The sequence below is a fragment of the Vicugna pacos genome, chromosome 2 (assembly GCF_048564905.1).
Source record: "Vicugna pacos chromosome 2, VicPac4, whole genome shotgun sequence".
NCBI lineage: Eukaryota > Metazoa > Chordata > Mammalia > Artiodactyla > Camelidae > Vicugna > Vicugna pacos.
Window position 1 is genome coordinate 83270897 of NC_132988.1, and position 27475 is coordinate 83298371.

General features: G+C 35.0%; 1 protein-coding gene across 2 annotated transcripts in view; it reads right to left on the reverse strand.

Annotated features, from left to right (window-relative positions):
• The window catches only part of CEP135 (centrosomal protein 135), a 64595-nt gene that overhangs the window by 11795 nt on the left and 25325 nt on the right, over positions 1-27475 (reverse strand). For both annotated transcript variants that reach the window (XM_072943520.1, XM_072943525.1), the window contains exons 11-21: positions 26790-27013; positions 22811-22963; positions 21747-21899; positions 17104-17181; positions 10117-10268; positions 4826-4941; positions 4598-4752; positions 4111-4166; positions 3181-3349; positions 2510-2620; positions 2061-2246 (exon numbers count right to left, since the gene is read on the reverse strand). In XM_072943520.1, the coding sequence (XP_072799621.1) occupies positions 2061-2246; positions 2510-2620; positions 3181-3349; positions 4111-4166; positions 4598-4752; positions 4826-4941; positions 10117-10268; positions 17104-17181; positions 21747-21899; positions 22811-22963; positions 26790-27013 (1553 nt within the window). The remainder of the gene's footprint in view (positions 1-2060; positions 2247-2509; positions 2621-3180; positions 3350-4110; positions 4167-4597; positions 4753-4825; positions 4942-10116; positions 10269-17103; positions 17182-21746; positions 21900-22810; positions 22964-26789; positions 27014-27475) is intronic.

The following is a 27475-nucleotide window of genomic DNA, read 5'->3' on the forward strand; positions in this document are numbered from 1 at the left end:
CACCTTTCATACTTTGTATGGAAATTTCCTCAGCTAAATAGCCAAGTTCATCACTTACAAGTTCTACTTTCCACTTAAAAGTAGACTGTAATTCACCCAAGTCCTCCAACATTTTATAATAGGAATCACCTTTCTGCCAGCCTCCAATAACATGTTCCTGAATCCCACCTAAGACCTCTCTAGAAGAAACATTCTTATTTCTGGACAAATTCCATTCATGATGAGTTATGTATTTTGTAAATAATAAAAGTTTTCTCTATAGCTTTCTCCTTTTTTTCTGAGTCCTCACCAGAATCACCTTTAATGTCCATCTTTCTACCAATAATCTTTTCAAGGTAATAGGTTTTTTTCTACCAAGCATCTCAAAACTCTTCCAGCCTGTACCCAGTAATTCTATGACCATAGATAATCAGTATTTTCTTCTGAAAAATGAAGACCGACTACAATACTATACCAACAAAAATAGAACAAATAGCCAGCTGTTCTGTATCAATCTAACTTACTTAGGGTCCCTATATTTAACTGAACTCAAAATTTTAAGAGATTTTTTATTAGACAGTCCTTATGACAAAGGCTTATTTAAATCCACACAGAAAAGAATGAAGTTGGAACCTTACCTTATATCATATACAAAAATTCACTCAAAATGGATCAAAGACGTGGGGAGGGTACAGCTCAAGTGGTAGAGTGCGTGCTTAGCATGCACGAGGTCCTGGGTTCAATCCCCAGTACCTCCATTAAAAAAAAAAGAGTTAAAACTATAAAACTTGTAGAAAAAACAGGAAAAAGCTTCATGATTTTGGATTTAGCAATGATTTCTTGTATGACACCAAAAATATAGGCAATAAGAGAAAAAAGAGATAAACTTGACTTCATGGAAATTTAAAACTTCTGTGCATCAAAGGATAAAACTGAGTGACAAGGTAAGCCACAAGATGGGAGAAAATATTTACAAATCACATATCTAATAAGGGATTACTATCCAGAATATACAAACAACTCTTACAACTCAACAACAACAAAAAACCTGATTAAAAAATAGGCAAAGGATTTGAATAGACATCTTCTCAAAGAAAATATACAAATGGCCAAAAAACACACAAAAAGATGCTCAACATTACTAATCATTAAGAAGACACAAGTCAAAACCAAAATGAAATACTACTTCACTCTCACTGGGATGGCTATGAAAAAAAAAAAAGAACTTAACTATAAGTGTTGGTGAGAAGGATGCGGAGAAACCGGCACCCTTACACTGCAGGTGGAGATGTAAAATGGAGCAGCCCCTGTGGAAAACTGTATGGCAGTTCCTCAAAAAATTAAACTTAAAAAATCAAAATTAAATAAAATTACAATATGATCCAGCAATTTCACTTCTGGGTACCTCCTAAAGAACTGAAAGCAAGGACTCAAATATATACTGTACTTCCATGTTTATAAGCAGCATTATTCTCAATGGACAAAGACAGAAACAAACCAAATGTTCATTGACAGATGAATGGATAAACAAAATGTGATATATACATACAATGGAAATTATTCAGCCTTTAAAAGGAAAGAAGTTCTGACACATGCTGCAATGTGGATGAACCTTGAGATTAAGTGAACCTTGGGGCCAAGCGAAATAAATCAGACACAAGAAGACAAATACTGTCTGATTTCACTCACATGAGGCACTAGGGCAGTCAGATTCACACAGAGAGAAGGTAGAGTGGTGGTGTCAGGGGCTGGGGGAGGGAGAATGGGGAACTGCTGTTGGATGGGCACAGAGCTGCAGCTGGGGAAGATGAAAAAGTTCTGGAGAAAGACGTTAATGATATTTGCACAACAATGTGAATGTACTAACTGCCCCTGTATACTAAAAAATGGTTAAAATGGTAAACTTGACGTTATGTATGTTTTACTACAATAGAAAAGTAATGGGGCTCTTAAGCACTATCAGAATTAATGACAAAAGATTACCATCAAACGTGATTTTATCAATGCTTAAACCTCACTTCAGTAAAGTGTCTTTGAATGTTTTCTAAATAATGTCTGTACAAGACAAATGAATATATTACCTCCTGAATTTCTTTTTCTAGTAGCTCCACTCTTTCTCGAAGGTGTCTCCTCTCCGTGTCAATAGAAAGGAGTTCCAGCCGAACTGAGCTGCTTTCTCCCTCAGCTTGATGAGCTTTGACTTCCCAGTCTTCAGCACGGTTATGGAGCATCTGAAATCTATCTAATAAATCTTGGTTTTCTTTTTCCTGGTTCACAATTAAATTGTTTCTAAATTAGTAACTGTCACTCAATGAAGTACTCATGTCATAAACATGCACACACATTGGGATTTTTGTTTTAACACAGGAAGCATAAGCTATCAGTGCAGGTACTATAAGTAAGGTCTGTGGGGAAACTAAAAAGATCTCCACTTTCATATGTTTATGTCTAATAGAGGAGACAGAATAAAGAATCATGAAAAAGTTTAAAAAAATCAGTCTTAAATCCAACCTAAACAATGTTTTTTCACCTTAGCAGCCATTAAGCTTTCCCATCGTGACACTTCAGTTATGTAGTTATGAACTCTACTCTTCATTTCTTCTTTTTCTTGCACTGCTGCTTCTAATTCCAATGAGATTTCCTATAAAGAAGAAAACTGAAATTAACATATACACACTATATATAAAATGGATGGACAACAGGGACCTATTGTATAGCACAGGGAACTATATTCAGTGTTTTGTAATGAACTATAATGGAAAAGAATCTGAAAAAGAATATATATTTATATTTATATTCATATGTACTTATAACTGAATCTCTTTGCTGTACACCTGAAACTAACATGGCACTGTGGATCAACTAGAAGTCAATATAAATAAATAAATAAAAAGAAAGTGGAAGACAAATCTAAAATGAATGTAGCACCTAATGAGTTCTATTTATGTTCAAATAACTCTTTCTGAATTTGGGAAATAAGAGAGAGTAGGAAAAAAGGAAAACTTCCTAAGTGTTATTTTCCCATTTTAAAATATCCTTATGAACCCCATTTTCCTTAAAGAATTGTTTATTTTGCTGTTGATATTTATACAATTAAAATTTAGAAAGAATTAAAATTTAGGGCTTTAAAATTTAGCAAACAATGAATATATTGTAAAATTGTACACTATAAAACTATCAGTTTATGCATTGTGCTCATACCTGGTTTTCCCTTGCCATTGTAGCCAAATCATCCTGCAATCTTCTGTTCTCCTTAAACGACATTTCTTTAGATCTTCCTACTTCATCAAGTTCCTTGTGAACTGCATCAAGCTGGCGCCGGAGGCTGTTTATCTCACGGTCCCGACTAATCAATGTTTCCTTTAGCTGGCTGTTACAAGGTGTGGCAATAACAAAGAAAGTTTTTTTAGAAAACTTAGTTCATTTAAAAGAAAACTGTTATACTCTGAATCAAGTATGCTAAGAGTGCCAGAAATTACAACTATTGCATTAAAACGATGATTAAGTAGGTAAAGCAGATATTTTAGATCTCTACCAATCATTATGCACAAATAAAGTTGTAAAATAAATTTACTATTCCAAAAGTCAAGCACAAACAGAAGACTTTCAAGTGTTAAAGCAGAACCTAAATGAGTCAATTGGCAAATATTTATTCAGTGTTTAAGACCCCACTTCTAATATAATATGTAAGGGTATACAAAATAAATATAATTAGTGACTTCTGTCTTTAAGTAGAGAGACTAGACATAAATATAAAACTTGCAACAGTGTTCAAAAAGGTTTAGATGTAGAATAAATTCAACACTGGCTACTAAGGTAATCTAAGTTTTAATGACTAGAGGCTGCATAGGGCCCTTTCTATTCTTATACAACAGAAATAAGGAGAAAATAAGTATGTAGAAGAGTAATTTATAAGACATAACTGTTTAGATGTAGATCACAGAGAAGGGGAGAAAGTTACAGAGGATAACATTTACATGCAGGAGACTGAGAAAATGATAAGTGCCACTGGCAAAAACAGGAAAAATAAAAAATGAAAAATCGGCTATTGCCAGATTGCTATTCAAATAGATAAAGTCACATTCACTGAAAATTTCTAAAAAAGCTGGATGCTATTTCATTATTACTTACTTCATAGAAGATTCATACTCTGAGACTGTTATCTTCATCTGAGTAATAGATTTTTCCTATAGAAATTATAAAAATACATGATTCTAACCCATTCATACAGAAATGTCTTCAGCCAAATTTAAAATATAGTTTATCACATTTATATGGTTCAAATCCAATTATGTAAGTTATGCTATAAATGAAAGCTGCAAGTAAACATATTTCTCTGTCCCAATTAAATTTCACATACTGGCATATTTCTACTCACTCTAAGAATCTAAATTCTTTCCTTGAGTTTTCTGTAATCATATATGATAAAATTATATTCTAGAAATAGAACTTTTAAAGATTCAAATTATTGGGATAAAATGAAATTTAAACATATTAGAAGATAATGGCCTTGAGTCTTAAGAACTTGCACATGGGCAATAAGAATTGCATATCTGAAACAGAATGAAATCATCTTTTCTGTTCAGATGCCAGATCATAATATTTAACAGTCACATACTTTATTAGCTAGGTTTTCTTGCAAGTTTGCAATCTTTTCGGTCTTTTCATCTACAGTCTCCTGAAGAATGTCTTTTTCTTTATCAATAACACCAATGGTCTTTTTCATTACATGAGCCTCTTCATCCTGTGAAGTCATCTTAAGGTGGAGTTTACCTATAAATGAAAAGAAATGTTTGTTACACAACATAAATTAGAATTAGCAAAAACAAAATTTAAGAACATGTACCTATTTTTTCCTCCAGTATTTTAACTTGTGCTTGGGCTGATTCAAGTTCACTTCTTTTTAAGGAAAGTCGATGCTGATAATCATCAAGTGACTGCTGTAGCTGCTCATTTACCATCCTAGAATCAGTGGACAAAAACAAATGGTATTATATTCGGTAGAAATAATTTTTTTAAAGTGAAAGATCTTAAAATATTTTTCTTATTTTTAAAGTTTTAAAATTTATTTTAAAGCACTTCCAGTATAATCAATGGCATTATATTTTATATATACATTATTCCTTTTTGTCTACCATTCTTTAAAATGGCTCCATCTTCCTAAAAATAATGTAGTGTAAATATCAAATTAACTGTATACTTTTTCCCTAGAGGCTTCCTGATAGTTTTAAAGCTCTTTTCAGTTTCCTAATATCAACCCTCTTTCTCTTAAAATCTATTTCTGATAGTCAAGGCAAAGGAAAAATCCTGTTTTTATAGAATAGCCTGGCAGTTCAAGATCCTGACCATCTTGATCAGTGAACTTTTAATTCTGCTTCCTATTTTGACTTTTTGATAGGTGGTCAACTGGAGGTCATAGTAAACAAGGAAACAGGCATTTATTGTAGTGCAATGAGGATTTAAAACTAAAGACTGGTTTCAGGGAGCAAAACAAAGAACATACAGCAGAAATAAAGACAATTTCAAATGAATCTCTTACTGATCAGTAAGATTTTTTTTTCAGAAGTAACAAGAATTTGCTTTCATGTCATCTAGGGTCTTTGGATGCTTATAGCCCTGGCCTAGGAATTCTTAGCCCTGTCTTGCTGGAAATACGTGACTATCACTGTAGGCACACATTGGGAGCATCCACAGGTTCCTCTTAGGGTTTGTTTGAAGGTAAGATGGAAGATGATACCAAAGGTGGCTTAGCCTAGAGTTGCCTAACAAGGAGGGGGTTGGATTCTGAAACCACTAGTGAAATGGGACATCTCCCAGAGAAATGAAGACGTTTTACTTGCAATATTGAGATATTCTGAAATACAAAAGACATGACCCTGACTGATCTAACAGCAAATGAATGATGGATGATCTAAAGGCAGGGAGGAAATTCAAGGTGAGACTGACTTCTCTAGAATTTCACAACCAAATAGATCCAGGTCAGAAAGACACTAGGTTCAAGCAGTTTCACTTCATAAAATTATCTATAAAGTCCAGGTGACTCACTGTATTCAAGCTGTTTGTAAAAGCTACAGCTATTGCTCTGAAGGATATAGCTAGAGAGAGTGGAGAAAGAAGAAAGTGTATATTCATTGTATTGATACTTAATAAACAAAGGCTCATTATTCCTAGAACAGTTCTATAATCAGAACTATTATCTCAATTTTATAGAAGCAAATAACTAATAACTTGTCCAAAGTGGTAAAGCTATTAAGGCAAAGAAAATATGCAAATCCAGGTTAGTCTAACCTGGTATCATTGTTTTGCTACTACATCACATTGCCTTCTGTGAAGAACACAGGGTATCCTCTATGTGGAAGGGAAAATGTCTGTCGGTAAGCTGTATCGAATCCTTTCAAAAACAGAACGGCTTCCTAAAGAAGAACACTGAGTAGTTGGAAGTGCTTGAAATCCTAAGTAGAAGTGTAAAAGATCTTTTTACATCTAAGTTCATTAGCAGGGTTAATTCCTGATGAAAGTAGGGTTGATAAACGAAGGCAGGATAACATCTTGACTGATTATATATATAAAGGAGGCCCTTAAGTGAGTCCTAAAAATAGCTTTGCTTTTTCATGTTCTAATGTTGACAGGGAAGGGGATAAATGAGACTCAATATCAGACCTTGGAGGTAACTTTCTGACAGAAAAGTATTGCTGCTAAGATAAAGGCCTCCTTAATGAAAGAACTGAGGTATAAAGTTCATAGGAAAGAATACTTGAGTGACTATCATATTTTTTTTGATCATCATGGTGTTTGGAAAGGAAAATCTGAGAATCTTTTGAAAACTAAGTTGCTGGGAAAAATGAGCTAACTTCTTAGTTTCGAAAGTGCTATAAACAAAGCAAAGGGACGTGATGACTTCCCACCAAGAGTGAAGCAATAAAACTTAACTTAGAATCAAAGTTCTAGTTCTAACTTAGAATCAAAGTTCTAGTTCTCTACTTACCAGCCATGTGGATGGATAGGACCATTTATCTGAGATTCAAATTCCTCAGTTACATTACAGTACATGGAGATATACACGTTTTCATTTTAGGGGTCAAAAGTATTTATTTCCCTTCACGATAGAGTATATTTTAAGAAAGACAGCATCTTAAAGGGTCCTTTATTCATAAGAAGTGTTCAAGATATAAAATGGAGCTGAAGCTCCATCTAAGAGAAGTAGGTTTTGGATTTTAATGGCATAGTAGAAAAAAGAGAGACTTTGAAATGGTACCCCTGTTTTATTTCAGATGTCTCCAAGAGTCTATAGTTATGACCCACCAGTAACTGAGAAAGGCTGCTATTAAGTGTCATCTCTTGATGACCTACAAGGGGAAAAGGGATCAGGACTGGTTTTTCTTTTACATTTCTGCAAAGGGATGATGATTCGTATCTGGTGGTCCTTCTAAGTCCAGCCCTCACTTAGGGCCCTGGCTCCTCTTCCTGTCTTGGTAGAAAAAAATGTTAGGCATGCCCAGAAGATAATTAGTGCAGGCACCCTAAGGAATCTATGAGCCTTCTTTCTCTTATCTAAAATGGTTCTCAATTCTCTTAACAAATAAATACTTCTCAAGGGAGACCAGTTATACTTGCTTTTCTGAATACATAAACACACCCTACTATAATAACTGATACCTATTACCATACAAATAACTCTAACTACAGCTTATGGGCTCTTTCCATGAAAATCTGCTAATGCTTTTTTTTTTTTTGGATCCTGGATAAGTCATATAACTCTTTAGTTTTAAAGAAGACACACAGAATAACTAAAGACTAAGGTGAAATGCAAACAGACTGAGGGTATTTTCAGCTGCAGGAATCCAAATGTTTAGAGCCTCGTGGCTTGCAATGGTGAGGACGAAGGCTATTGTCCTCTGTTGTTGCATCAAGAAACCAAAGATCCTCTATTTAGACAACTGGAGACTGTGCTTGATATAGAAAAGACTGCTTGGTGGCACTGAAATTTAATGAAAAATGCCTGACTCAGGAAGGGAAAGGGAAGATGGGCCTACCAGGTGGATGGAAAGAAGATATGCTTCATCTATCTGAGTATCAGCTTCTTAAATGTCTTCATGTCAAGGGAAACAGAACTTGATGTGATTAAAGTGGCAGTAAGATCTCTATTAACCATATCACAAGTGGCATGAGGTTTGGATAAGGTGACTTTATTTCCATAGAATTCTTGGTATTATATTTGTATTGGGTTCAGCCTTGGATTTAGACTCAATAGCTTAATTCATGGTTCTACCAATGTATATTGATACAGAGAATACGACTGACACACTTTCCTTAGAGACAAGTCAGATTTTTCTGTCAGAGCAAAGCAAAGTTATAGAATCCTGCAATTGCCCCAGTTTATACAAGATAAAGAGAAAATTCCTCACAATCCTTCCCTATAACACAATGACTGAACTACTCCTAGGTGAGGGAAGAAGCAGACTGTAAGTAAGAGAAAATGGTATTAGTCCAGCAAAGAAAAAGCCAAAGGAGCTGCAGGGTAGGGGATCCAAGAGAAGGCTGAAAGCTCTGTCTTCTAAGACTGGAAAGGGCCTCCTGCAATGGAAGGAAAGGGGAGCTGTAGCTATAGCCTGAAGGAAAAAGCAAAGTGGATTAAATGCAGATTCAACCAGCTGGGCACAAAAGGGAAACAGGTATACTAGTAACTCTGGGTGACAGAAATATACCATGCTGTCTGTACTTTGGAGCTGAATATAGACATGAGCCAGAAGAAAAGAGGCCATTACACTTAGGTAGCTCTCCTTCACAGCATGTATTAGAAGAAGGAAAAAAAAAGGGAAAAAGAAGCTTCTACCTTACACCTTCCTAAATAGTATTCCTTAATTAGAAAGACACATCCAGTTCTTGGTATTATTACACTATTTGTTTTGATTTTCTGTAAGAAATGTTTCCTTAATCTGGTCTCTGTTCGCCAAGTTCATTGCCACTGTTTCAGTCCAGACACACTGTCTCCACTGTTTGCCATCAATCTCTTAAGACTCCAAATCCACCATCTTATTTTTACCTCCTAAAAGACATGCTACTCGTGTCACCCCCTTGGTTAAAAATTTGTTTGTTCTTCATGTTTATAAGGTAAAATCCAGACATTTTTGGTTATCATACCAAGTTCTTTATAAACTTGACTCCAACCTGTAGATATAGCCTACTTTGGCTATATTGACCTTCTTACCATTTTTCAGATACATCACCTTTTTAGATTCTGTATTTAAATATTCTGATTTTACATTTCTTTGAAAGAGGAACAAGAAGACCAATGACACAGGTAGCAAAAAACTGTAATTTTCAGTAATTCAACACTATGGAGTACAAATGATCAAAAGTACAGGCATATCTTGGCAACATTGTAGGCTTGGTTCCAGACCATCACAGTAAAGTGAATACAACAATGAAGCAAGTCACATGAATTTTTTGCTTTCTCAGGGCATATAAAAGTTATGCTTATACTATGCTGTAGTCTGTTAAGTGTTCAACAGTATTATGTCTAAAAAAATAATGTACATACCTTAACTAAAAAAACTTTATTTCTAAAAAAAGCCAACCATCATGAGCCTTCAGTGAGTTGTAGTAATAACGTGAAAGCTCACTGATCACAGGTCATCATAATAAACATGATTATAATGAAAAAGTTTGAAATACTGAGAGAATTACCAAAATGTGACACAGAGGCACAAAGTGAGCAAATGCTGTTGGAAAAATGGCACAATAAACTTGCATGATGCAAGACTACCACAAACCTTCAATTTGTAAAAAAAAAAAATACAATATCTACAAAGAGCCAATAAATTGAAGCACAATAAAACAAAGTATGTCTGCATCTGTTAGGGGGATTTTTGAAGGAAGTAGGTACAAAAATTTGCCTGCAATCATATCAATCTATGAAAGTCTTTAAAAAAGTAAGACATTCAAAACCTACCCAGATTCACTCAGTGAGTAAGAACCTCCAGAGAGCAGTCCTTAAATCCATACTCTACTGCCGCAAGACCAACTTTGGGAACTACTGCTTTTCAAAGCCCTAGTCCAAAACGCCACCGTTATGAACCTTATCTAGCCACAAGCTCATTTCCAGAAGTGAAATAACAAAACTTTCAATAAACTTACCTAAGTGAGTTCATCTCTGTTTTCTGATGAGATGAGTCACCAGCCACATAGCTAAGTTTTTGAGCTTGGAGTTTTGTTTTTTTCTCTAAAGACTCTATTGTTTCTTTCATTATTAACATTTTAGACGTTAATTCACATTTTTCGTTTTCAAGCTATAATTTAAATTAAAAAAATTAATAGGTATATGTCTTAGTTTCTTTTCCTTAAGCACTCTAGTAATGTTTCTGGAAGAAAACTAAGGAAATAAATTATATTTATTTAAGAATACTTTAAAAGTTATCTGTTTTAGGTTACAGATGTCAGAACAGGCAAACACATTGACCTCTCCTCTTCAATATCATTCAATACCAAATACTGAAATCAAAGAAAAGATACAAACAAACAAACAAAAAGGCAAGAAAAGAAGAAGAGAATATATCCATAACAGCAATGAAACAGGAAGGAAAACCAGAGCAGACCAAATTTTTGAGAAAATTTTTTTTAAAAAGTAGATTAGGACTGAGTTGAAGAAAAATCAGAGAAAATACTGTAACCTGAACACAAAATAGACAAGACTTATAAAGGATATAAAGGATCTATAACATTTTCTGATGGGCATAAAACATAACCTGACATAAAGACGCACCATGTTTCTGAATGGGAACACAATGTTGGAAATGGATTAAAATATCCTGAAATAATTATAAATTCAATGAAATTTAAGTAAGAATCGTAACAAAACCATTTTAAAATAAAATGGGTGACTTAGATTTCATTCTAAAATTTATTTAGAAGAAAAGAAAGTTAAGAAAAAACAGGAAAAAGTTTGGGGGAAAAGAATGCAGCTAGACTTGCTTTATGAGATATCAAAATAAACTAGAGAGCTATATAATTAAAACAGTATGGATTTCACAGAGCTATAGACAAGCATATTACAAATGTAAATTTTGAAAAGGCAGCATTTCTAAAAATAGAGTTGGCATAGCTACTCATTGGAGACAAAAAAATTAGCTAAATTTCTTTTACTTTACATACAAAAATAAATTCTATACGGAATAATGATCTACATATAAAATCAAAACCAAGACATATTAGTGATAAATGTAAGTCTTCCAGTTAAAACTATAGACTGATCACATACATTTTTTTCTCCCTTTCCTCTGGAAAAAGTGCTAAAACAATAGTAAAGAAATAAGAAAGTTATATATTCACAAGGACATGGAGAATAAGACAGAAAACAGGGTGAATGAGTGACTTCAACAACTTGTGAAAGACAAAGTAGACAGAATAGTAGCTCAGAGTGGAAGAACTATATACACTCTAGTCCTAGGTTCAGTGCCATCTGAGGCCAGATAATTCTTCGCTGTGGGGGGCTGTCCTGTGCATTGTGCACTGTGCATTGTAGGATATTTAACAGGATCTCTGGCCTCTGCTTACCAGATACAGGAAGTACTTTCTCCCCTACTTGTGACAATCAAAAATTCTCCAGATATTGTCAAATACCTGTTAGGAGGCAGAACTGACCCCAGTCAAGACTCACTGTTCTAAAATGACCACAGGAGGGAATACCAATGAGCAGCTGACTTACCCTGAAGAAGCTCAACACATGGAGGGACAAAGTGGTGGGGTGGGGTCACGGGCAGACTTGAACAAGATTGGCTGAAAGTCTATATATTGGGACTCTCACACCCTAGATATCTCTTTATAGAAAGTTCTCTTGAAAATCAAATATATATATAAAATATCAGTAGAAGGGCTAAAAAATAAAGTTGAAGAAATCTCCCAGAAAGTAGAAGAAAAAGTCAAAGAGAAAATAAAGGAGAAAGGATAAGAATCTCAGACTTCTTTAGGCAATCTAAAATCAACTAGCAAAAGTTCCAGAGAGAGGGAAAAAAAAAGAGTAAATTACGAAAGAAACTGAAAACACGAGATAAAGAGAAAATCCTAAAAATTTTCAGAAATAAAAACATGTTTCAAAGGACTTGGAAACAGAACAGCTTCAGGTACCTCAAAGAAAGTTGAAAGACCAATGGAGGACAGTATTCAAAATTTTTAGTGAAAGCAATTTTCTAATCTAGATTTCTATATACCTAACTCAAATCATAAATCAAGTATGGAAGTTGAATAAAGACATTTTTAGACAAGTAGAGTACCAGAAAAATTTCCTCCCATGTATTCTTTTTAGGAAACTGCTGGAGAGATGCTATACTAAATGAACGAACAAATCAAGAAAAAGACGTGAGATTCAACACAGGAGAGGGGGTCAGGGACAGTCTTATGAGGACGGTGATGGAGAGACATAGTCCACAATGGAGCAAGAAGATGGAAAGGTCAGGAAGGGAGGTCTTCAGGTAGGGAAAAAACCAGAACTGATGGGTTTGAAAATTCAAAAAATACTGAAAGGCATGGGGCAGAGTGGAGTTCTTGATGAAAATTGGTGATGAAAACCAGAAAAGTAACAGAAAACAAAAATGAAACAGAACAAAAGCAATTATTAACTCCAGGAAAAAGATCTACAAGAAAAAAGGCGAGAGCAGTACTGTCCCAGTTGGCTGAGCCATGAACTACGAGAAGTCATGCTAACATAAACTGCAATCACTAAAGTAAGCAAAATGTGTAATTAAATTATGTTGAAGTAATGGGAGAAGGAAAAGGGGAGTTCTAAGCCATCATTTACAGTCGTGGAAATTCACTAAGTAATCTTAAATAAAGTAAGACTATGCAGCACAAGCACATTATTTAGAAACTGGGAGGTAAACACCAGGAGAAGAGTTACAAGAGTTATGGATGGTAATTTGGGGGATAGAGAGGTGGGAAAGTAAACTTTTTTTTTTTTTGCATTAAAAATCTTTCAGAATTCTTGTACAAACAAGAGTACGTGTACAGTATAAAGAATAAAAACATGAACATTTGGGTTCCCATCACCTGGCTTAACAATAAAAAACCCTTGAAACTTGAGAGCAGTCTCCAGTCACATCCCCCAACCCCTGCCCACAGTATACAGTCTTGTGTTTCTCATTTCTTGCCTTTTTTTTTTTTTTAAATGGAGGTACTGGGGATTGAACCTAGGACCTCTTGTATGCTAAGCATGTGCTCGACCACTGAGCTATTTCCCTCCCTGCTCTCATTTCTTGCTTTTCCTTAGCATACCACACTTGTATTAATCTCCAAACAATATACAGTTTATAAAGAAATTCCTGACTCCGGTTTCTCCGTTAGTATTAATTACAACACAAGCCACTGGCGTCAAACATACCTACTCATCAGGGACAGTTATTTATTTTTGAGAATGTGTGCAAACATAATTCACATACCTATTTTTGTCGGGTGAATATCCAGACGATGTATAACAGATTTGCTACATAACAAAACAATTTTCATGTACATGGAGAAAATACTCAATTTTCCTAATGGGCTCACATATTATATAGTTCATATACCTAAGATACTCTTCTATTTTAAAAAAGGGAATTAAATTTGTTGGGAGACCAAAGATTCCCTAACAGAAACAAAATGGACTACCTCTGTTTTGATCAGCTTAATCCAACGACATATCCCAAAAAAAGTAAAGCCATCTTTTCCCACCCATATCACATGTCTGCCTGTTTGGGAAAGGGCTATGAAACCTAAGGGGAGTTATTGGCTTACTGAAGAATCACTGCATGCTTACTTCAACATATTTGTAAGATTCATGCAGGTTGATGTTTGTAGCTATTGTTCATTCATTTTTACTGCTCTGTAACACTCCATTAAGTTAAACCATTGCTTATCTATTTTCCCCATGTAGATTGTTTTTCATTTTCTTCCAGAGAGTAAACATTTTAGGTTTTTGTGAGCCTTATGGTCCTGTTGTCACTACTCCACTACAACACAAAAACAGCCACAGGCAATGTATAAACAAATGAGCATGGCTGTGTTCCAATAAAAATTTTACTACAAAAACAGACTGGAGGTTAGATTTGGTCTGGGGGCCGTAGTTTATTGACTTCAATCCAGGGTATATCTCTAGAAATGGATTTGCTGGCTAATGGGGTATGCCTTTGCTAACCTAGAACGATGCCACATACTCTCAAGGAGGTACCAGTTTGCACTCCCAGAAGCTAAACTTGCTTGCTATAATATTTGTTATAATTTGTTAATATCTGATGACCTGATGGATATGAAATGATTTTGCTGTGGTTTTAATTGGTATTTCCCCTATTATTGAGGTAGAATATCTTTTTACTTTAACCATTTATAATGTCTTCTGCCAGGAAGTGTCAATTCATAGCTTCTGCTGAGTTTTTTTAGGTTAAATGCATACATAGCAAGTTGTTCTCTCAATTAGTGCTTATCCTTTCAATTTATGGCTATTTGATAAACAAAGATGTTCTTGTCAATGTGATCCTATTTATCTATATTTTCTTTAAAGAAATAAACTTATTTGTGTCTTGTTTAGGATCACAGATTCTGACACCAGATACATGCTAGCTTGGGCAAGCTTCCCCTCTGCCTCAGTTTTCTTATCTGTGAAATGGGGCTAATACTAACATTTACTTCATATGATTGTCGTTAGAATTAAAATTATATATGTGAAAAATACATATGTATGTGTGTATATTTATATAAAATGTTAAGAAAAGTACCTGACACACAGTAAATGCTCTATAAACAATTGCTATTATTATTATTTCTCTAAGGTCAAAAAGATTTTTTCCTGTATTTTCTTTTAAAATTTGTAGTTATTTCTTGAACATTCAAGACTGCAAGTAAACTTGAACTAGTTTTTGAGTATGGTATATCTGACGTGGGACCCAATTCCTTTTTCATATACATATATATGAACAGGCAACGGTCCCAGAAACAATTACTGAATAATCCTCTCTTTCCCCCATTGATCTGAGTCTTCCATAGATCAAATTTCCGTCATTTGTAGGTTTTTCTCTACTGGGTTTTCTCCCTCTCAATCCCTGAGCACTACCACTCTTATCTTAATCACTGACTCCAGAGCCTTCAATATCTAGCAGAACAAGTTCCACACCATGTTCTTTAAAATTTCTTTGTGATTCTTGGCTCAGCTTCCATGTACATTTTAAAATCTATTGTCAATTTTAACACACCCCACACACCCAGACACACCTCGCCTTCTTGGGATTTCAGCTGAAACTCTATCAACTGTGCAGATTACTTTGGGGAGAATTCACTTTCTTTCTATAAACATGTCACCTTTTAAATAAACCTGATATATTGCTCCACTTATTTAGATCTTCCTTAATGTCTTTTAATAAGGTTGCATAATGTTTTCCATTAAGATCCTACAAAATTATACATAGGTATCTGGTATTGTTTATCATTATGAAAATGACATGGATTTTTATTTATCTTACTTGAGACTTGTCACACTACTGGAATTCACTGTGCATTCTGAATTAGAGGATTCCTGTGCTTTCATAACACCTAGAAAAGTATCAGTTATTATGCCTTCAAATACTGACTCTCCCACATGCTATTATATTCTCCTAGAATTTTGACTAAATAAATGTTGGACCGTCTCCCTTTATTCTCTAAGGCTTTAACTTATTTTGTATTCTCTATCTCCTAGTCTCTTTCCACTGACTTGTACTACCTCAGATAAATTTTCCCATTCATTAATTCTTGTTCTCAGCTTTCTAGGCAGGCTGGAGTGACAGGGACCCTTCTAACCTATTGAAATAACTAAAAATTTGGGCAAAATACATGAAATGATTTTCAAGACACTGGGCATCAGGCAATGATGGATAGTGATCCCTGAGAGACAGGAAACAAAGTAGGTGAGCCCTATGATTGTTCTAGCCTACTGTCTGAAGGATTTCCAGACTGTGGCACAGGGAAAGGAACCCAGCTGGACCTGGTGGTTCCTGTAAGTTCAGAATACGAGAGGCAAGGGAGGCCAAGGCAGTTAGAGTTTGCTGGGCAGATACTAGAGGAGAGCTGCACAGAGTAAGAGCTCCAGAGTTCTGTAAAGGGTGCCCCTTGATCCTTCAGCTGAGTAGAGCTCAGCTCCTAGAAAGCAATCCAAAGCCAGGGAAAGAATCATCAAAGAATTAGAGGGAACAATACTGAGAGCTCATGTAGGGCCAGAAATAGTTCCTGTTCCCATCAGTCATTTGAAAACCTCATAATTCATAGGGCAATAGGTAGTGTACTCAAAAAGATGTAGCCTTAGTAGTAAAACAAAATTAGTCCAAACTAAATGCTACTCTGGTCCCACCGAATGAAGCTTAAAAGCAAAACTGAAAAGGATCAAGCTACTTCTATCTGACTTAAATATATCCCAGAACAAAGAGTGTTTCTAGGAATATAAGCTCTCCAGCAACCAAGAAAATAAAATTCACAATGTCTGACATCCAATCTAAAGTTACCAGGCATGCAAAAAAGCAGGAAAATACAAATTAAGAGAAAGAGGGGGAAAAAAAATCAACTGACCCAAAATTGATCAAAGTAGTAGACAAATAAAAACAGTGACGATATAGAAAAGGAAACGAGCCATAACAAAACACAGAGAGAAAACAGACTAGCAGAACACATGCGAATTTGTTAAAAAAAACCCTCTCTATAGTGAGAGCAATAAAGGAGTAAAAATGAATTTCGCTTTTTACTCTAGTCTGTTTTATAAGATTTTTAAAACAAGAACAAAACAACATAATCATAGCTAACACCTATTGAGTGCTTATGATATGCCAGTGACTCTTCTAAGTTCTTGACATGTATTAAGTCATTTAATTTTCACAAAAACTCTAAGAAGTATTAGCATCATTCCTATTTTACAAATAAATTAAGGGACAGAAAGTTTAAGAAACTGGCTTGCAGATAACAAACAGGTGACAGATTTAAACCCAAGTAATCAACCTTCAGAGTATATACTCCTCATCACTGTTACACAGTTTCTCTAACATATTATTTTGTAACTTTAAAAACATACAGTACACTAAAACTACAATAAGTCATTCATACAACAAAACATATCCCAAATCCAGTTTCATAAATTACCTGGTGATTAACACATGTCAAATGTTCTATAGTTTTCTCTAATTCTGATTTTCCAAAAATACTCATTTCCTGGAGATGCTGTAAGAGAATTTCATAGATGTTCATTCATATCAGATAATAAAACAAAATGACCACAATAAGCAATGCAAGCCTATGGTACTATTTCATTTGTCTTTTTATAATGTTTTAGAAATAAAATTATTAGAAATTTTACAAAATAATGCTTTGGGTTGAAAACAAAAACACAAGAGGTTCTCATCTTTTACACTCTACCTCCACGTGTGACTTTAATAGAAGACACAGATTGGCACGGATCCATGAAGATTTATACAGATCAATCCATTAACACAATTATAAAGGGAAAAACTCACCAGGTTAAGTAAGCTCAGGAGTATGCCCTCATGAAAGGAGATGTAAGAGGAACAGAGTGTAAACGAAGAACAGATGGGATTGGAAAGACACAGGAAACAAAATACTACAGGGCAATGCAAGAGATCAGAGTCTTAAGAATGAGCTTGTCAACAGTGTAAACACAAGAGCTTTTTCTTGGTTATTTTACCTTGTCCAACTTTTGCTGATGCTAAGTCTAGGACAAGTGATATATTGGTATTCCCCATAATTTTTCTTTTTTTTAGTTTATTTTTGTCTGAGAATTTTTCTAGTGCAAATTCTTACTTCCATCCATGTTATCCATTAAAAATAAGTAAATAAAGACATCTGATGTTTGGATTATATATTTTGTTGAAAAGGTCATTGTGCTGTATGCATTTTTTTCATTTACTAAATCATTCAACCAATATTAAGTACATACTATATACCAAGCACCAAACAAGGTGATAGAAATACAGTTGTGAGTAAAATGGGTAAAGTCTCTGATATCATCAACATTATAGCCTAGTAGAAAAGACAAATTTTAAACAAGATATTAAAATAAACTCCGTGAATATTCTGCTAGGAAAAGATGTTTAACCTGGCTCTAAAGGATAAATGGGAATTAGCCAGGTGAGGGGATTGGAAGGGGTGAAGGATTTTTTCAACAGCCTATGAAGAAAGTTGAGGGCAAGAAAAAGCCCAATAAACCTGGAGTTGAGAAAATGAGAGGTAGGAAATAAGGAAAGATGAGCTTGGGGAAAAGAAGCTACACCTTGAAGTAGGCAAGGGTCAGTCATCGAAGTCCCTGAAAATAGTTAATGGATTTTAAATAGGAAGTGATGTGATCAAATTTGTATCTTTGAAAGATGACTCTGACTTCAGTGTGAAATACAGATTTGAGAGGGCACTAACATACTAGTGCAGCTGCGAAGAGTGGCCAGAACAGGATGGTGGCAGGGCAACGGAAACAAGTAGACTGATTCAAGAGAAACCAATGTGAGCTCAGGAACCAGATTCTTTGTGACTTCATTAGTTAGGTAATCTTGGGCAAATTATTATTATCATTTTAAAAAAAATTTTATTTTTATTAAGGTATAGTTGATTCATAATATTATATAAGTTTTAGGAATACAACATAGTCATTCAAAGTTTTTAAAGGTTAACTCCATTTATAGTTACATATAAAATATTGGCTATGGTCCCTGTGCTGTACAATATATCACTGTAGCTTACTTACACATAGCAGTTTGTTCCTCGTAACCTCCTACCCCTATCTTGTTCCACCCGCCTTCCCTCTCCCCACTGGTAACCACTACTTTGTTTTCTATGAGTCTGATTCTTTTTTGTTATATTCACTAGTTTGTTTCACTTTTTACGTTCCACATATAAGTGCTAACATACAGTATTTGTCTTCCTCTGACTTATCTAACAAGTATAATACCCTCCAAATCCATCCATATTGTTGCAAATGGCAATCTTTTTCTTTCTTTTGGCTGAGTGGTACTCTATTATTATATATATATATACCCCATCTTCTTTACCCAGTCATCTGCTGATGGACACTTAGGTTGCTTCTATATCTTGGCAATTGTAAATAATGCTGCCATGAACATCAAGGTACATTTATCTTTTCAAATTAGTGTTTTCATTTTCTTTAGATACATACCCAGGAGTAGAATTGCTGGATCATACAGTAATTCTATTTTTAGTTTTTGAGGAACTGCCATATTGTTTTCCATAGTGGCTGCACCAATTTACATTCCCACCAACAGTGTGCAAGAGTTCCCTTTTCTCTACATACTCGCCAACGTTTGTTATTTGTGGTCTTTTTGATGATGGCCATTCTGACAGGAGTGAGGTGATATTTCATTGTGGTTCTGATCTGCACTTCTCTATGATTAGTGATACTGAATATCTTTTCACGTGTCTGCTGGCCGGGCAAATTATTTGAACTTACTGTGACTCAGAGACCACTTCTGTAACATGACCCAACTTAAAAGGTAATTGTGAAGATTTATTGAGATAGCCTTGTAAAAAGCACTTAGAACAGAGCTTTTCACATGGAAAGGGCTTAATAAATGTTAACTATTATTTAAAACACAGCATCACTGGGACTTTGTGACTAATTGAGAGATAGGAGCTTTTAGGGAGAGAGAAGTCAGTGATGATGCCTGGGTTCAATGGCTCGGTAGACAGTGGAACAACAGGAAACTACTAGAGACTTAAAGACTGAAAGAATTAGTTCAGTTTTCAAGTAAAAGATCTACTGTAAACTCATAAGTCCTGCATCCTATAATCCAGAAAGATCATCTGGTAATACAAATGTCACTTTATTTGAGTTTTCAGTAGTACTACATTTTTAAATCCTATTTTTACATTCCTTAGTCATTTCAACAGATATGGAAAAGGACAAATCAGTAGCTTGTACTAAAAGCTGCCATATTGTGCAGAAGTTTTCCATTTGGTAATTTTAACACTTATTTTAGGAAGGCAGTATTCCAAAAGATCCCAATTAAAAGTATTCTGTTGGGGTAAAACTTTAACTAAAAATTTATGACATAAAGATTACCTTTATAATACTTACATGTTCTTATTCTTAACCTTAGCTACTAATTTCTAAGCATTTATTCAATAATATTTATTGGAAGTAAACTATAGACTTCATAATAGTAACAATAACAGTTAATATTGAGTTTTTAAAACATACTGAGCACTGTTAAGTGCTTTATGTGTATTAACATTTTCTGGAGTTATAGTATATTGCCCCTAGATATCGCATCAAAACCATAAGCAACAAACACAACATTGTAAAATGACTGTAACTCAATAACAAATGTTAACAAAAGAAGAAAATAGATAAATTAGACTTCATCAAAATTAAAAATTTGTGCTTCAAAGGACAATACTAAGAAAATGAAAAATGGGGAAAGTATTTGCAAATCATATATCTGATAAAGGATCTGTATTGAGAATATATACAGTATTCTTACAACTCAATGATAATGACAAATAACTCAGTTTAAAAATGGGCAAAGGATCTAAATAAACATTTCTCTAAAGAAGATACACAAACGGCCAAATAAGCACACGAAAATAAGCACATTAGCCATTGGGGAAATGCAAATCAAAACTGCAATAGATACTTCACACCCACCAGCATGATGATAATAAAAAACCGAGATAATAATAAGTATCGGTGAGGATGCGGAGAAATGAGAACTCTTACACACTGATGGTGGGGATATAAATGGTAGTCACTTTGGAAAACAGCCTGGCAGGTGCCCAATGGTTAGTTATAGTTATCACATGACTCTAGACACATACCCAAGATAAATGAAAACATACATCCACATAAAAAGTTGTACACAAATGTCCATATCACCCTTTTCCATAATAGCCAAAAGTGGAAACCACCCCAATGATAAATAAATGTTGTCTGTCCATACAATGGAATATCATTCCACAATAAAAATGAATAAAGTATTGACACATATTACATAATGGATGAACCTTGAAAATGTTATGCTAAGCTAGAGAAGCCAGACATAAAAATACATACTGAATGATTCAATTTATATGAAATGTTCAAATAGGCAAATGTGGAGAGACAGAGAGTAGCCTAGTGGTCGCCCAGGCCTGAGGGGGATGGGGGGAATGAAGGGTGGCTGCTAATGGGTACAGGCTTTCTTTCTGAGGTAATGAAAATGCTCTGAAAGTGACTGTGTTGATGGTTCAACAAATCTTTGCATATACTAAAACCCAATGAATTGTACATTTTAAAATGGATGAATTATATGGTATCTCAAGGAAGATTTTTTAAAAAGAAAGATAATGTCCCTCCACATGAGGGCCTTCCTATTGAGTCTGGAGGTTGGTCCTTTTCTATAAAGAACTAGATAATAAATATCTTAGGCTTTGTGGCCCATACAGTTTTTGTTGCAATTACTTAACTCTGCCACTATAGCACAAAAGAAGCTACATAAAACACACAAACAAATGAGAAGTCCAATAACATTAACCAATGATGAAATTGGAATTTCATAATTTAGATGTGTCATGAAATATTCTTCTTTCAATATTTGTTTAATGATTCAAAAATGTAAAACCCAATGTTAGCACACGGGCCATATAAAAGCAGTGCTCTGGATTTAGCTCATGTGCCATTATTTACCAAACCCCAGCCTAGTATCAAAATAGTCACGTCATATAAAAAGAACTTCCTTTTTCTTAAAAAAATCACCTTTCAAAAATAAGTCGATCTTATTACTTACTTTTAACTTTTCTTTTAAAGCTTCTTTTTCTGCCATAATTCTTCTTAAGTCAGATAATGCAAGTTCTTTTTCCTTTTCTATAAGACTAACAGTATTATGGGGAACTGTGGTTTGGGAAGACTTTTGTCTCAGTGCAGATAATTCTTCCTGAGCCTTTAAGAATTGAAACACGTAAATTAAAAAAACACTGGATATGCTCCTAGTTTAAGAAAAGGCAAACTAAACACATGCTACCTTTGCTCTTTTCCCAAATGCCACCAAAATGAGACTAAAAGGATTAAAGTAATAATAATAAAAACAAAAAGACAAGCAGATTGAGGAAGTGCCAGTCAAAAAAATTTTGAAACCAAGTGGCAGATGGACAACTAGTAATTAACTAAGCAGACCCAAGAAAGCTGAAATCTAAGCCAACAGTGGGAAAAGCCCAGAAGTGGATCAGTTTGTACTGCAGAATCCCAGAAAAGCTTCAAAAGTGAAAACAGCTTTTTGAACTTGAACTTTTAACCTGCATGTCCTTCTCTCGCTCTCAAAATAGCAGTAGGATTTCATGGGAGATTGCTATGGGAACAAATTTAGGTGATAACCACCATGCTTTTGCTCAGACTCACCCTGCCCTCTGACAACTGAGGCTTGGTAACTGGGCCAAGCTGTATGGAATCTCCCCTCCCTAACCCTAGAGGCTAAGTCCTTAATATCCAATATATTCAATTAGTGGGCACTATCCACTGTTTGACAGACATATCCCAACATGTCTGAATCCCAAGGATGCACTTGGCTCAGTCAGGCTGTGACCCTTCGGAAGCTTTAGAAATAGGGAATTATCTCTAACTGACCTGACCCACAGATAGGCTAGAAAAGAGGAAGAATAAATACGGAAAAGCAACAGAAATCCCTGCTTTGGGAACAGGATGATAGAAGAAACTATTACTTATAATTCTAACTATGAAGGAAAATCACTAAGGTCCATATAGTACAGTAATTTAAAGGATATATATATATATTGGTTCCATTATAGTTAACTAGTTCCACATAATCTGTTGGCTTAATTATAATCAATATCTTACTTCATTATATAAGACACTTAGTTTATCTCTTTCTGCTGTCAATAATTTAACATTGGACTGTATATCCTCCATATGTTTTTCAAATCTTTCTAGCATACGCTGGAGTTCGTCTCTTTCTCTCGTGATCAGATGGATTTCTGAATTGTAATCACCCTGAAACATAATTTAAAAACAGAAGTTATCATTTGTTGTAATTATCACCACATGGTTGCCACAAAGATGCTGATGATAAGACTGACTGAAAGATGCTAAGAGACAGAAAGAACACAATATCCTATAGTGTAAACAAGGAGCACAATTTTTAATCTATGAGGAGAGCAGGAGATGAGAGTGCTGGCAGTATGAGGACAAATTTCCTAGCCTTCAAGTTCAGCAAGGGACTTGGCTGCCACTGATGCTACTTCATTAGATCCCATCAAATGCTCCAACTGTCATTCTCCCAGAGTTGTTTATACTGGTGGCGACTAAGGTATAATCACCAGACCAGAAGCATGCAGCACTGGGGAACTGGTTAGGCATGCAAGTTTTGGGACCACCCCAGATTTACTCAATCAGAAACTCTGGGGACAGGGGCCAGTAACTGGTTTATCAAGTCCTCCAGGTGATTCTGATGCATGCTGATTGTTGGGAACCCCTAGTTATAACCCTCTCCAAGGGAAGAAATAGGGAATGTGTGCACCTGCTCACCCAGAACAGTAACTGTAACAGCCTAGCACATTCCTCTGTTTTCTGTGACTGAATCTAAGATCAATTTCCCAGGCACACCAACCCCCAATTGTCCCAGCTTCAAACCTGTGTAAGGTCTATTTCTGCAATCAGATAAGTAGAAATATTTCTACCAGATGGTGTACATTAAGGATGTTAAATGAATAAGCAACTACTTCTGACATTTCTATAACAAGATTATGCCTATTATTCCAGTACAATTCAACAAAATCCACTATTTTCACAGCTATTGTAGAAAATCAAGATGGTAAATGTAAATCTGGGATCTGTGTTATCTTAATGTTCAAGTTCTAAATGCAGAGGCTCCATATAGCGATAATCTGATAATCTGGTACACTGGGAAGCATCCTGATGTGTGTTGTTCAGTATTTACCGTGCACATAACTATGTCCAATGGAGACTTGGTAAATAGTAGGTATCTGTGAAATACCTTTCACCTGCCACTCGGAAATAAGTTATCCCCTTGGTTAGGTGAGCAAAATCAAGGCATAATGGGTGAGATTAGCTATCTGGACACCTTAAAGGACAAGATATATTACAGGACAAAAGCAATTAGGGGAAGACTTAATCAGGGTTTGAACAAGAATAAAAGAAAATCTGTAACCTAACCATCTCTAAATAAAAATATCTTATAGAAGGAGATGGTCTGCCTAGATTTTAGAAAAGGAGAGCTCAATGAGTAAGGATTTGGAAGTCTAATTTTCATTACTGTCTAGGTCTCAGCTTAAATGTCACTTTCTCTAAGTAGTCCTTCCAGATTCTCCAATCTAATTTAGATGTCCCTCTATATACTTTCATAGCATTATGAATCTTCTTCATTATCACTTATTATACATGAGATTGTAAAGTTATTTACATGTTGGGTGTTTAATGTGTCTTTACCACTAAAATGTAAGCTCTGTGAGAGACACAGCAGCAGGTATCTGGTCATACTCACCATATCTTTAGTGTCTAGCATGGTACCTGGTAAAACATATGAATTCCCTAACATTTCTTTCCTGGCCTTCTTAAGTAGGAACTCTAGCTCTTTTCTAAATATATCTTGTATGTAGGTACTTACATTTGTGTTAATAATTCCATTTCACCTCTCCATTGTTCCCAACACACACACACACACACACACACACACACACAAAACGTTAAAGACTGTGAGTACAGGAACTAGGTCTTCTTCATCTCATATCCTGGGTGCCTCATTCACAGCAGGCACTTGGTATATATCTATTGGACTGAACCTAATTTTCTACCTATACCTGATGTGCTCTGAATCAGCAAATAATAAGGAAACGAAACATTTATGAGAACTAGGTGCTATGCTAGACCCTTATATAAATTATTCCATGTAATCTTTACAAGAGGTTGTAGTTACTTTCTCCACTTTGTAAATGAGGAAACTGGGGCTCCACTGAAGTTAGGTAACTTGTTCAAGGTCATAAAGTCAGTATATGGAGTTGAAATTTTTATCGAGTCTCTAACACCAAAGCACTTTCCACTACACTATACTCAAAACTCATATTTGGAACTCTGTGAGTACAAGAGGTGAAAGGGGACACTGCTGTCCGTACACAGGCAAGAGAATCAATGGATGTATCGTTAATAAAAGTCATTGATACTGAAAGTGACAATATTCTTTTCTGAGTGACTGCAATCCCAAGAAACTGCCTAACAATTTGCCATAAAGCAGGGGTTGAAAACCCACAGCTTTTACCAAATCCAGCTTGAGAGGGGTCTTTGTTATCTGTCAAGTGTTTCTTAACATGTTTAAAATATTAGGTGGGGATTTACTTTCTAGTTCCCAGCACTCACAACTGTCTTACCCACTTCACTCATGTACATGTCCCCTTATACTCTATCATGCCTACAATATATTATTGGGACTCTAAAACGCTACCAATGTACCAACTTTCTAGACTTCACAAAATGAATTCTTTATCTATGTCAGGTAATGTTAGAATATTTCAAGAAACTAAGTAAGTTCCAAGTGGGGAAGTCTCTCCTAATTTTACCAGCATCTGGCTAGTATCTCATTTGTCTTTCAATTTTGAATCCACACCAAGCAAATGAATCAAATGTTTAAGTTAAATGCATTGAGATATTTATCTACTTAGTTTTATTTAATAAATACTTGATTAAACTAATCAATTATTTTGTGAAAAACTGTCCTATACAATGAAGGTGATCAATTCAGCGATTTATTTTTCCTGATTCCTAGTATATATGGAGTTTAAAAAACAACTCAGTAACACATAAACTAACTTACACTGTCTTTTTCCACCAATTCATTGGACTTGTAATAGATAACAGCATAATGCTTATACTAACACTCTGTAAATCAATTTAGTCACTAGCCAATGAGGTTAAGAAACAGAGTCTAATCAGAAAATGATTCAAAACCATTTGACAATGGACAGAGGATCTTCAGAAAAAAGATGACAGAATTGGTAAATTCAGACAAAGCTAAAATCAAATGTTTTAATGACTTTACTCCCAACTTCTCCTAATTTTGTCTAGTGTGTGGATAATGTTAGGGTCATATAAGCCCCCAGGACTCCTATAGCTCCAAAGCTAAAAGAAAAGAAAAATCTAAAGAATCCAAATGGTACTCATAAAAAGTTAAAAATAAGTAAGACCTAAAACAGACACATGCTTTTGCTCTTTCATGAATCATAGTTAAGTTTATATAGTGTACACCTTCAGACTACCAGGCTGTAAATGTGGCTGCAGTAGATCAATGGGATGGTCTGTCCAGCACTCACTTCCATTTTGCACCTTCTCCTGCTGCACGGTTATCATGGAAGATACCCAGCCTGCCCTTCTGACTGGTCAGAGGCTGGGGACAGCATGAAGCCATGTTGCCTGCCGTGTGAACAAAAGCCACTCTGATTCAAGAGAGGAAATGCAGCTGATACCAGAAAGTAAAGGCTAGAAAGAGAGACAATGTCCGGTAGCATGAGTTCCTGGCTCCAGTTTCTGGAAGCTCAGATGCCCCTGCACTCCTCCCATATATAAAATGAGCTATTCAATTTTTCCTTAATTTTCAGGAATCAGTATGTTATGCCTTGTTCTTAAGTAGTTCTCCTAATTAACGCAGTGTGTCTAAAGTACACGTCACAGAAGAAAACAAATATCAAAATTAAGAAAAATTTCTTAAAAGCAAGTATGAATAAAGTTACATTTAATACAATTAATAAACCAGGACAGTTTGCTCATAAAGATACTCTCTTGCCTTATCAATTACTCTCATAGATATTACCTTTTCTAGTGTTTTAAACACGGGAATTTTTTCACATGTAGAATAACTTCTAGAGCAAGATCTTCGTTGTATTATATGTTGGAGTCTTTCTAGCTCTTTCTTATAAAAATCTCGTTCCTCTTCTATACCTTTCAGAAACGTATCTAAACGAGAAGGTGACTTGTCTCGACGTTTTATTCCATGTTCTAGCCTCATCCTCTCAACTTCCAAAGTAAGTTCTCTTTCTGCAAATAAAAGTCATTAAATCTTAAACAATGTTGCATACAAAATGTATAATTAGCCAAATAAATTATATCAATAACTTTCAGAATGCAACCTACTAAAATTCAGCTATTTAAATATCACCTGTAACTGCCAGATATCAAAGAGGTAAGTGCTGAAAGGAAAGGAGAAAAATATAAAAGCAAAAATTAAATTAAAAGTTTAAATAAAATCCAATAAGTCAAAATCCTCCTGTTTTTGTCATATACAAGGATGAGTACTATTTAGTATTACACAGTGCAACAATAAATTACCACGTGATATTTTTAAAAAATTATTATTATTTCTTACGTGGGGGGAGATGGTAATTAGATTTATTTATTTTTAGAGGAGGTACTGGGAATTGAACCTAGGACCCTGTGCATGCTAAGCATGTGCTCTACCACTTGAGCTATACCCTCTCCACAACATGATACTTTTTGGTG